The sequence below is a fragment of the Amblyomma mixtum genome, chromosome 2 (assembly GCF_055824585.1).
Source record: "Amblyomma mixtum isolate Tamu chromosome 2, ASM5582458v1, whole genome shotgun sequence".
In the NCBI taxonomy this organism is placed as follows: domain Eukaryota; kingdom Metazoa; phylum Arthropoda; class Arachnida; order Ixodida; family Ixodidae; genus Amblyomma; species Amblyomma mixtum.
In genome coordinates, this window is record NC_143013.1 from 68,937,022 (window position 1) to 68,948,288 (window position 11,267).

General features: G+C 45.3%; 1 protein-coding gene across 1 annotated transcript; it reads right to left on the reverse strand.

Annotated features, from left to right (window-relative positions):
• Window positions 1–1,340: 1,340 nt before the first annotated feature.
• Window positions 1,341–10,580, reverse strand: mRpL19 (mitochondrial ribosomal protein L19). The gene is made up of 6 exons (XM_089571802.1): window positions 10,512–10,580; window positions 10,188–10,302; window positions 9,602–9,726; window positions 6,916–7,050; window positions 4,399–4,586; window positions 1,341–1,781 (listed from the first exon to the last, which is right to left on the reverse strand). The coding sequence occupies exons 1-6, from the start codon at window positions 10,564–10,566 to the stop codon at window positions 1,509–1,511; spliced, it is 891 nt and encodes a 296-aa protein (XP_089427928.1). The 5' UTR covers window positions 10,567–10,580; the 3' UTR covers window positions 1,341–1,508.
• Window positions 10,581–11,267: the final 687 nt, after the last annotated feature.

The window sequence follows — 11,267 nt, forward strand, 5'->3', positions numbered from 1 at the left end:
CGACAGGGTCAAGCTTTGCTCTGGCCACGTTCCGAAGAACGAGGAGCCGTTATGCACAGCGGGAGTTAAGTCGGTCAGGCAGGACAGAGTTTCGTAGGGGCGAGCTTTGGCCTGATGCACCCCCCCTGGTCGATGTGTAAATAGTTTGTAAATAAATAACCAAGCTGTACATTTCTTCCAAGAAGTTCATCTACGCCTCATCTCCCTCCTGCAACATGTCGTATAAACAAATGGACCCCTATCTCCACCGAGGACCCGAGTCTAACTCCTCCCATTTCATAAACCGACAAACCAAATAGTAAAATAAAAATTCAGGCACTCATACGAATAGGCCAACACCTTAAGACAAAGTACTAAGCCCAAAAGCTGCTGCTGTCGTGGTGTGCACAGGGAAGATTCAGCCTTTGTCAGGTTTTCCGAGAGCCTTTAGTCCTAGCCTCCCATGTCTTAAACAAAGAAACCAAATAAAATAAAAATTAAAACTATGGACTAGATTTTCTATCAGTGACACTGACCTAAAAATTGCCAGCTGTTTGCCATCATAGCTTCTTTCAACCGCAGTTGCCTACTCACACTGCTAGTGCTAGATAAAGCAATCGCCCTGAAAATATCGTTGAGTTCCTTTGAGACAAACTTGGAAGGGAAAACTTATTTGTTACATCGGAACTGCCCCAGAACGTATGCATGTGCACCGTACACTACAAAGTACGATGCGTGTACACCCAGTTTACCAAGGGTGAACACACATCATAGCAGTTCAACAAAGCGCATGCTGCTGTTCACGTAGCAGCAGTGCTGATCTTGGCAGAAACACAGAGGTATGAGAATGCATTTGCACACCACACACTGTTCCTCCCAGTTCTCATTAAAATGGGGCTTCAGTGCAGCTGGAACACTGCATTATGCTGCTCGCTGTGTTCATATTTATCCAGGTGCACATAGAAACCACAGTCGCCTCGACCATTTTGAACTGAAAAAGAGTCTGAAAATGCGTTGAAATTAAGGGAAGCCTTTTTAACACACCTGATGTTCATGAAAGCCTACTGTCAGTTCGATTAAAATAGAAGTATACTAAGTTAAGCAAGCTCAGATCAACGACAGCCCACTGCAATCAAGACTAGTGTGGTGATTACCACCACCACTTAGTGAAACAGCAAGTTGGCTTCTAAAGTGAATGTGCATACAGTCGCCACTGCAGGTTCAAAGTCTCTCTTTTCGGTCAGCTGCACCCAGAAGGCTAAGCCCAAAGAAAACTGCTCTGAAAAACACACGCAGAAGGCAATGAGCCACATTGAGTGGTTTTTTAGTGATGAACCACTGTGCTTTGCAGACGCAGTAGGCACAGCACCAAATGGCAGGCTTTATTGCGCTTTCAGTGCAGCATGGGGCGTAGCTTTGACCGGAATGCAAACAATGCAGCGGAGGAAAGCTCAAGTCCAAACCGGCATCAGAAACTACAGTTGCATGATGGGAGAACTACAGTCACTTTTAACACTGCTTTCCCCCCTTCACTTCTTGCCCTTCTGGAGGAGCTGTCGTCGTCGCTGACGCCTCTGTGCGTCCTCAACGGTAGAGCGGTGCTGGTCCACTTGCTCCCAGATGGGCAGCTGGTCGTCCTCGGTGATGACCTGTCGATACTGCTTCATCAGGTCGTAGCGCTCCCAGGGCGTTTCCACCGCAGCTGCCTTGTCGTAGAACCGCTGTGGAAGCCCCAGGTCCTGCACACCCTTCAGCTTCTGGCGCTCCCAGCGTTCGAGCCACGGTCGCGGCTTGAGCTTTACCTGCACCAGGAAGACGAAGGGTAAAAGAAAAGATGGCCACACATGCACAGACACACGCATGCAGTATTTGAGGTGCATTCTAATCCATCCTGTTCTGTCTATCCATCTGCCTTGTGATGCAAGAAAATACAAAGGCCATCACTGTCACTGGCCACTGCAGCATAAGGGTTCCTTTCAGTGATGTCCAATTAAGCATCCTAGTCCTGAGCCAGCTGTGACCAGTCTATGCCTCTGAATATCCTACCCCTCCAATATGGAGAAAAAAATTAGTTGTTTTAAAACGCCAGTGGTGGCCTAGTCATTTGAGCATCCACCTTGCTTGAGGGAGGTGCGGAGTTCGACACCCAGGGTTGCCGGGTGATCACCGGTGATACAATGGGTACGAGCTTTCCCCTGCCTGGTGCTCGGCTTTTTTAGGGTGGAATGCTTAAGAAATAGGTCTTTGACCCCAGTTCGAGTAGGAGAAAAAGCCTTGTTTCATGGCGCTTTGGCCACAGTTGCCCTTGTGCCATTAAAATTCGTCATCATTCATTCAGTTGTTTTAAAATTGTACGAGAAGCTTTGGCTGCATGATTTATGTTTGCTGCATTTACTTGCACAACAAACGCACTTGCCTGACAGATGCATCCCCTGCATTAGTCATTAAAAATTCTGGATTTTTTTTTTTACTTGATGACAGTGTACATTTTAGGCTACATAATAAACACACCCAGCAAATTAGCAGTGATTCTTGGAGATAAGAAGCTGTGTTCAAGATGTGAATAAATACAGTAAGTGACATGGTACACAGGGCACAGCAACAGCAAATCATGACGATGGCAGTGACACCCTGCATTAAAGATGCCACAGTAAAAACGAGACAACGCTTACTTCACGACCTTTATACCAGAGAATGAGCAAATAGCACAGTGCTGCCAAAGAAAAGGGAGCTTCCTTCTAACACCACAGGCACTTTACTGTGCGGCTTAAAGAAAGCAACAATTTTAGCAAGCTATCAATGTGCCAAGCAGGCATGCGGCCATAATGAATGGCCACAAATGCTACAAAGAATGAATTACAAATTCAGACAGACCAAAACTTCACATTCCTTAAGAACAATTCTGCCTGATACGTGCAGGAAATTTTCTCAATCATATTGCACTCCATCCGTATGCACAAATTGCTGACGGGCATTTGACCCCCATGAAGATATATACACCAAGATATATCAAGATCCACATCAACTAAGGTAAAAGAGCTATCAGCCTCAAAGCAATGCAAGGCAGTCACCCCATTCGAGGCATCAGTGTCTCAATATACGATAGAACTTTTCACATATTTCCCAACACATACAATGTAGATGCCATAGGCGTAATTAAATAAGCTAACAACTTAAATCCAAAGCACATCGCATGAAGTGCCTGCATTTTGATGCACTGAACGCACTGAAGCTACATTCTGATGAAGGCAAAATATAAAAACACTTGAATGCTTAGATTTCTGTGCTTATCAGAAGGGGCCAGGTGCTCCCGATGCATACGAGTTGTCCACTATGGCACGTCTTAAAGCCTACAATGTTGATTTGGCATATAAAAATCCATTTAACAGTATTACACTAAAAAAACCACGTAAACTATATCAACTAATGGCAGAACTACTATAGGAGACCATTTTCTGTCCTACGTAGGCACACACTGCTTCGGCAGGTGCGAACAAAACATCACTTTGGCAAGTGCTCAGAAGTACAGACTTCCTTTGTTAGATGTACAGCTTTTAGTTTTTCTTATAAACCTCAGTCAAGTCCACCCACTCTGGGCCACTGAGGCACCATTCCTGATGTAAGGCAACGTGTACTAATGTGGGAAATTGCCACCTCTAGTTTACATTTCAGAGCACAGCTCATACGTGCTCGTTCTTGCATTCTGCATCGTTGTCGGCGTAACCGCCGGTTGTCCAAGTAGCAGAGCGAAACGCCACCTGGAAGGTGGCTGCTACAGGAAGATCCCAAAGGGTGGCTATCAGTGTACACGCCACCTACCAGTGGTGAAGAGCTGCGCTCAAATCTCGCATTACCAACTGGTTTGGTTTGGTTTGGTTTATGGGGTTTAACGTCCCAAAGCGACTCTGGCTATGAGAGACGCCGTAGTGAAGGGCTCCGGAAATTTCGACCACCTGGGGTTCTTTAACGTGCACTGACATCGCACAGTACACGGGCCTCTAGAATTTTTCCTCCAAAGAAATTCAACCGCCGCGGCCGAGATCGAACCCGCGTCTTCCGGGTCAGCAGCCGAGCACCATAACCACTGAGCCACCGCGGCGGCTAACTATCATAATCATCTTCTCAATTTTTTGTAACCCTCTTGGTTATCGAAGCTTTGGGTTAGTTAAACAGGCACACCTGCTATCTTAGAATGCAAAAATGCATCAGTCTAAAGCGAGTAACTTATATGTTCCTTGTCACTTTAAACTTGCATTCTTGAGGACAATTATTGGCCAAAGTAGGAATGGCTATGAAGACTAGATGACCCAATGCGTCACAATAAGTGGATAACAAGGGTGGATATCACAGCACCAGCGCAGCAGCAAAACCAAATTGCCCAAAGGCAAAGGCCCTTTACATAGCAGGGGCCTCCTTCACCTTGAGTGTGTTTATGGGCACGGCTGCACCCTCAGTGTGTGTCTGGGCCTCCATGTCGAAGGGAAACGTGCTGTACTCGAGAGGCGCATCCCGCAGATACCGCAGGTGCTCGTCCAAGCGCTTCTCGAGCCGCAACACTTCGATTTTCAGTATCAGAGGACAGTAGAGATCGTACATGATCTCCACACCTGTGGGAGAAAAAATAAAAGAAGATGGCAATAAAGCTCAATGCTGGGGCTAGGTGTTGACCATAGCAAAATTCTCGCTGGGCATGCGCCCATTTCGGCTGAAAAGCAATGGTCCAAAATGGGCACTTCAGTCGAAAAGTGACAGTTATGGAAGAACTATAAGCTGCTTCATTTTCTAGCTCAGCGACTAGAGTTGCAAAGCTGCTGAATCAATTGGTGGTGCCTCAAAACTGATGCACTGCTTGTTTTACAGTTGCCTTCTTTTTGTTGGAAGCGCCACTCCTAGCAATGACCATTCAAAACAGGATGCTTTGGGTAAGCTGCGCTTGCTAATACATGGTCTGTTCTGAAAGTAGTAGGACTCATTTTTTTAAACAAAATTTATTCAAGAGAATAGTACAAACGATTACAATTTTACAAGGTAGCACCCTTCCGCACCTACACGCTGCTGCCAATGAGTTTTACAGTTTTCGTACGCCTCCAGGAACGCCTGGACCGGAAGGCTGTTTAGCTCCCTCGTCACGGCCTGTTGAACCACCTCTACCGATCCATGATGTTTCCCCTCGAGCGTCGATTTTATTCTCGGGAATAGAAAAAAGTCTGGCGGGGCCGAGTCGAGGCTGTAGGGGGGCTGAGGCAGCGTTGCCGCCTTGTGCTGGGCAAAAAATCGGGGTCCTCATTCACATAATGAAGATCCTACCGGTTGGCCTTTTCCTCCTCTGACAACACTCCCGGCACCAACTTCGCGCACGCTTTCCTCATGGATAAGTTTTCTGTCACGATCTCAAAAACTTGGGTTTGAGGAATGCTCAAGTCATCAGCAATCATTCTGATACTCATTCTACGATCACTGTTAAGTAAATGTTTCACTCGCTACACATTTTCGTTGGTCTTGCTGGTCGAAGGGCGTCTGGAGCGGTCGTCGTCTTCCACTCTTTCCTTACCTTCTCAGGAAAGCTTGTGCCACTCAAAAAACACCTGATCTACCGATCGAAGCGTCACGGTAGGCCTCCTTAATCATGTTGTGAGTTTCTTTGCCCGTTTTACCAAGATTTACGCAAAATTTGAACGCGTATCGCTGATCGAGCAAACGCTCGACGATTCTGCGTGACGAGACGTTTCAACAGGGGTTCGCAGTACAAGCGACCTCCTCTCTTCAACGGCCGAGAGCCTACTGCCGATTTTCCCCAGCATTCCCAATATCCCCCTTCAACGATCCTGCATGCGCAGACCACCTCTCGTCCGCCCGTTCGCCCAGGAAAAAACCAGTCCTACCACTTTCAGAGCAGACCCTGTATAAACAGTGATAGCGGTGAGCAGCTCCTTCATAATGAGCTACAGTTAGTAATGTGGCTTCTGCTATACTAGAGTAAGCATACCATAAGAGCTGTTCCAATGTTAAAAGCATTGGGTAAAGCCAGTAAATTCTAAATTGTGAGGTTTAACCTCACGAAGCCACACATGGGCAATGAGGGACGTCATGGTAAAGGGCTTCAAATTAATTTAGACCACCTGGGGCTAACATACGCTGACATTACAGCACACAGGAATTTTGTATTTCACCTCCATCAAAACACGGCCACCGCAGCCAGGATTGAACCCACAACCTTGGGATCAGCAGCCAAATGCCAAAGCAACTGAGCAGGGAATGCAAGGAATCACAGTTCAAAGACCTCATTCTTGTTTAGACAGACCGACTCCAGCAGCCATTCTGCATAACAAAAGAAGAACTGCTAGCCGCAATCACCAGAGAAAAGTTAACAATAAGCATTATGGCTTAATTTTTTTGGAACACAGAAAAAACCCATGTCTGCAAAGGATTACGTGGCAGTGCTTATTTTAAAGAAAGAAGGGGACTATTACATCTGAAGGATGTTGGCGTTCTGGAGGGCAGGAAGAACCCTCGCCCTCAAGGGCTTTGCAATGCCTTTTAAAAGAGAGCCTCAGAAGCCCCATCATGCGCAGTGAAATAGGTTCAGGTCATGCACACGGTGGCCTGTATACTCTGAACAAGGGGTGCACCTCACAGCATGCATGCAATGCTGAAGTTAGATAGAAAGCCCGAGATGGAAAAAGACCCGAGACCCAGCCCTTCATCGGGGTGAAGAAGTGGTAGCGATAACTATAGAGCTGCTCTTATGCCACGTTTCTTTAAAGTACAATTTTAGCCTGCACCCACTTAAAAATGAATATTGTAGCTACAGCTCACAAGAAGGCAACGCATGTGCGGAGCACAAAACAACATAAACCACAAAGCCACAAAGTGAGAATCATAATGCAAGTCAAAAGAAACAGTTGCAACTCCAAACACGACGGAAACATGTCTCACCCTGGTTGTCGACAACATTGCGGAGTGTGAACTGGTGCCGTGTGCCAACACCGTGGCGCATGATGCAGATCCCGACAAAGCGGTTCTGCTTGCCAGGGGCATTGTTGTCAGACACAGTGACTGCCATGATGGTCCCTGAATGTTGTGAAACAGTACAGAACACAGGGGAGAAAGAGGGACTGTGGCATGCACTGCTTCTCATACTGGCAGAAACAGGAAGAGGGATGAATTTTAAGCCTGGCATTAAGAAGGAAAGGCTCCGAAATAAAAGCACAAAAAACTTCGAAAAACGCTTGTCCGTTCTGAAACCCAACATGAAATGCCAGCAGTCTGGTAACAAAGTGCCCTGTGGTCCAATGCAGACACTGATATTATTCAGTTGCTAGTGCCAGTGTTTCAAGAACTGCTGCATTCCACCAAACAAGGACACGTCACGTCACTATATAAGCAAACACAAAGAAAGCAACAAAAGCCATGTTCCTCCATCGCTCAACTGCCTAAACAAGTGAGTCTACTTGATGCACAAGCAGCTATATAGTACCACTCAGGATCTCCCTTTGCGTGACTATGGAAGACTCTGGCTACAAAAGGGTGCTGAGTTTCACAGCAAAATTCACTTTATTTGGATAAGGTACAGCCTTTGTCAAAAGTTTGGAGCCCAGGGAGTTTGCTTCTGAAGCACACTGTCTGGTTCGTAATGCACCTCCAGCGTTCCAAATTTGCTGAAGGCAAGAAGATTTCTGGTCCTGCCTCCTCCAGTGGGTAGGACTACCACGAATGATACAGGAGTCCCACTGCGAGGCTTAGAAGCGAACCCCCTGGGCTCTAAACTTTTGACAAAGACTGTACCTGCTTGAAACCTATGCAGCATCAGCTCTAACTCGGTGATTAATACACGCCTCAGTGGTAGACTACACATTGTTCTTTAACGCTGCAATTTGTCCAGTGTCATTTTATGTGACACATGTCACTCTAACTGCCTAGAGAAAGTTAATGCCAACAAAATCATGGCCTGCAAGGGGAAGAGACTGCTGGTCTTTTGGTCGACCCCTTTACATGTTGGTGTCAAGGTAAATGAGAAAGCTCGATAAATGGCCTTGGCTGCTCTCCTTGTGATCCTTGTCCTGCAATTATCTGCTGTCACTCGCCTTCTCAATCCCCATTACACTCTTTGCCAGCACACTGAGCGGCACATATATGATGGGTTTTGTACAGCTCAAGTTCGAGGCATTTGTTTGCCCATGCCAAGCCCAGATCTTATTACAGAAGCTATGGGCCAGTTTTGTCATGGTCAGGTTTTGGAAAAAGTGCACAGTTTGCCCAACCTCCCCACCCTGTCACTGGCTGCGGATGCTTTATAAACTGTTTTCTGCTTTATTTAACACACTCTATCAGGGCAGACACTTTTGGGTGCCTCAATGGGCGCTGGTAAAGCCCAACATACTGTAAAGGCAGTCCTCAAGTTTTTATCAGTCTTATCAGAAACTACATAATATGCCATCTTTTAATTTATCCATACATCATGTGCGTGCATTATGTTCATGCATGCAGGTATTCTGTGGGCCCATCCACACTAGAACCAGAACATTAGAACACCCACACCCACACTAGAAAATGTGTCGTGGTGATGTGCGCTGGCCTAATATAGACTGTGTGAGCTAGAAAGTTTGACAGGTTAAAATGAACCTAAATTAGTTACTTAATAACAGTGATAATCACTGGTCCCTTAATTTGTATTAAAATTGGCAAAATTATTAGTTTCTACACACTTAATGATTACGAATTTCATGTATAAAGACCTTATACATTTCTGACTGCAGCTTTTCTACAGAAGCTGAAAAATGAAAGGAATAGGATCAAAAACAGTAGGTGAAGAGCCTCTTGCAACACCCAAACTTATCTGAAATGAAGAAACTTGTTTCAGAAGCAATGTTAGTCATTTTTTTTCTGTTTATTTATATATACAAAAATATTCAGTCTGCCTGGGACAACGGGTGCTGCCATAAATTACACAGAACAAGGTGTAGTATGAAAACACGAATTTTTATGCACAGTCAGGGCGGAATAAAATGTGAACACCCGTATACCATACTTTTTTACTTTGCAGCGAGACATTCCTTCACAACTGGTTTACGAACATGTACTTTGGTATACCCTTTTCCCAGAAGAATGGTGCGCGTTAGTTGTATACAACAGCTTAAAGTGCACAGGTAAAATATTTCGTTTTGTTCACACAAACGGCTCACATTTCATTGTGGCCCGACTACAAGTTATCAAAGTTTGAAAACCTTCAAACCACTGGCAAACATCTTTTGAGACAAGCGATAATTGTGCAGTTAAAGTACACTGTTTATCACAAAATTAAGGCAGTTTTCTTCATGTGAACGCAACCAATAAGGTTAAGAAAGACACGAACCTCTGGTTTTATTAGCTTTTTGAACCTAGCAGCTGCAAGCATCCAAAATTAAATGCAAATGCAGGGTCACAAGTGCCATGAAAAAATTACAAGCAATGCAACAGAAAATAGCCAACAAAGAGAGGTCTTCAAGGGTTGCTTTAGGTGCACTGCCTCCACACTTGAGAAGGTGTACATAAGCAATGCACCACACTGCTATCAGTGAAATGAATGCCGCGTGACGTGCTCCTCTCAACTGACAAGCTTTTAAGTGTGGTAGATGAGTCTTACCAACGTAGAATTCGGGGATTTCAATGACGGACCGCCGGTTGAGCATGTCCTTTCGTTCCAGTTTCTCTCGAATTGCATTCCTCAAACTGAAGTCAGTGATTGGGAGAAACTCAGGGTAGATGAACCTGAGGACACGCAGAGATAATGGAGAAATGATCAATTCTCGTTCGGTAAGCATTTTTTTTCCAACTTCTTTTACTTCCTTCCTTTTTAGAAACACAGCAGTCTCCTTCCTAGGAAAGGGACTGCTGTGTTTTTCTTATATCGTAGTAATTATCAAGACGTCGGTAAAGCCGAATCAGCTGGGTGGAAGCGCAAATAAAGGGTTACAAAGAGTCTTGGTTTACTGTCATGGCAAAAAAAAAAAAAAAAAAACTTCCCTGGTCATTGATTAAGTGACGCGCACACGTAACATCTTACAAAATCTAGGGGCTCTGGTGCAGTATCACCGCAGTCTTGGTGCTACTATTCAAGTCAACTCGCTTAGCAAGCTAAAGTCTAGGAATTACGTCCAATAATTACCTACGATTCCTGTCATTCACCAACGTAGTGCCGCGGCGCAAAGACCAGAGCGGAATGCACTTGCCTGTAGTCCACCATTTTCTCGGGTATCCTTGAGCGGTGCCTCCTGGCAGGCGCAACGCTCTCTGCTTGCACATCGGACGGCTGCGGTGACTGTGACGCGAGAAACCTGCAAGGCGCTGCAAAAACATTCGGCGATTTCTTTAAAAGGTAGTACCTTTTACAGTTACTTCCAAAACTAAGAGCGAGCTCAACACCGGGTGTAAGCTTTGGACAATGCTGCGGTCTAAAGAGAGTTCCGTATTGAGACAAGCAAGCCGACGCTTCTTGAGAGTTCTGGCATTGAATGTGGGCAAGCTTAACAGCCTTAAAGAAACGACCAACGTACTTTTTTGTAGGTATGCACGCCTGCAGAAACTCGTGAGCACTCTGGACGCCGCCATATTTGATGCTGCATCTAAAAGGCGAAAAAAAAAATAGACTAGTAAATAATACTTTAACAGTAATTAGTAAACAAGCGCGCATTTAGCATTTAATTTTTAGTTTAATAAATAGGTTATTAAACTCTTGACCTGTAATTTTAAATAAATTGCAAGATAATGTAGTTTTGGTTTCGTTTGCCTCAATCGCAAGACGCCATTAAACAGTGAGGAGAGCTGTATTAATATTTTTTTTAAAAGCAAAATCCGATAGTTCGGCATTTCATGGCTTTGTTGCCACTTGGCCGGCGGCAAAAGATGCATTTATTTCTAAGAAATTTGGATTCGAAGTTGAAAAAGTTTTTCCCGCCGCTCTGATTCAAACTTGGGATTCTCTTATGACGACACAGGACTAAATGACGTGAAACATGAAGTACACATGACGTAACGCAGACTCCGTGATTTCTAGCGGCCAGCAGTGCGGCCTAGCAGCAGCCAAAAAGAAAGCTACCGCCGGCCGCACGTTGAAGGCATCTATCGGCTATTGCTACCGTCGCTACCGTCGCTTCGTTTACGTTTGCACCGGCGTTTTGCCACCGTTACGATAGATCCCGTTCTCGAAGTCGTCAACGAAGTTCTCGCAAATAGACACCTTTAGCATACCGTGTACCTTGTTACCGCTAGCGGAATACCGGGAGCCCACCTACCGCCGGTGAGCAGGCTGA

Coding starts and splice junctions, on each gene's coding strand:
- mRpL19 (XM_089571802.1), bottom strand. CDS start 10,566: ATGGCGGCGTCCAGAGTGCTCACGAGTTTCTGCAGGCGTGCATACCTA. Junction 9,727..10,187: donor GAGAAAATGGTGGACTACAG/GCAAGTGCATTC, acceptor GCGTGTCCTCAG/GTTCATCTACCCTGAGTTTC. Junction 4,587..6,915: donor CAATGTTGTCGACAACCAGG/GTGAGACATGTT, acceptor TTTCTCCCACAG/GTGTGGAGATCATGTACGAT.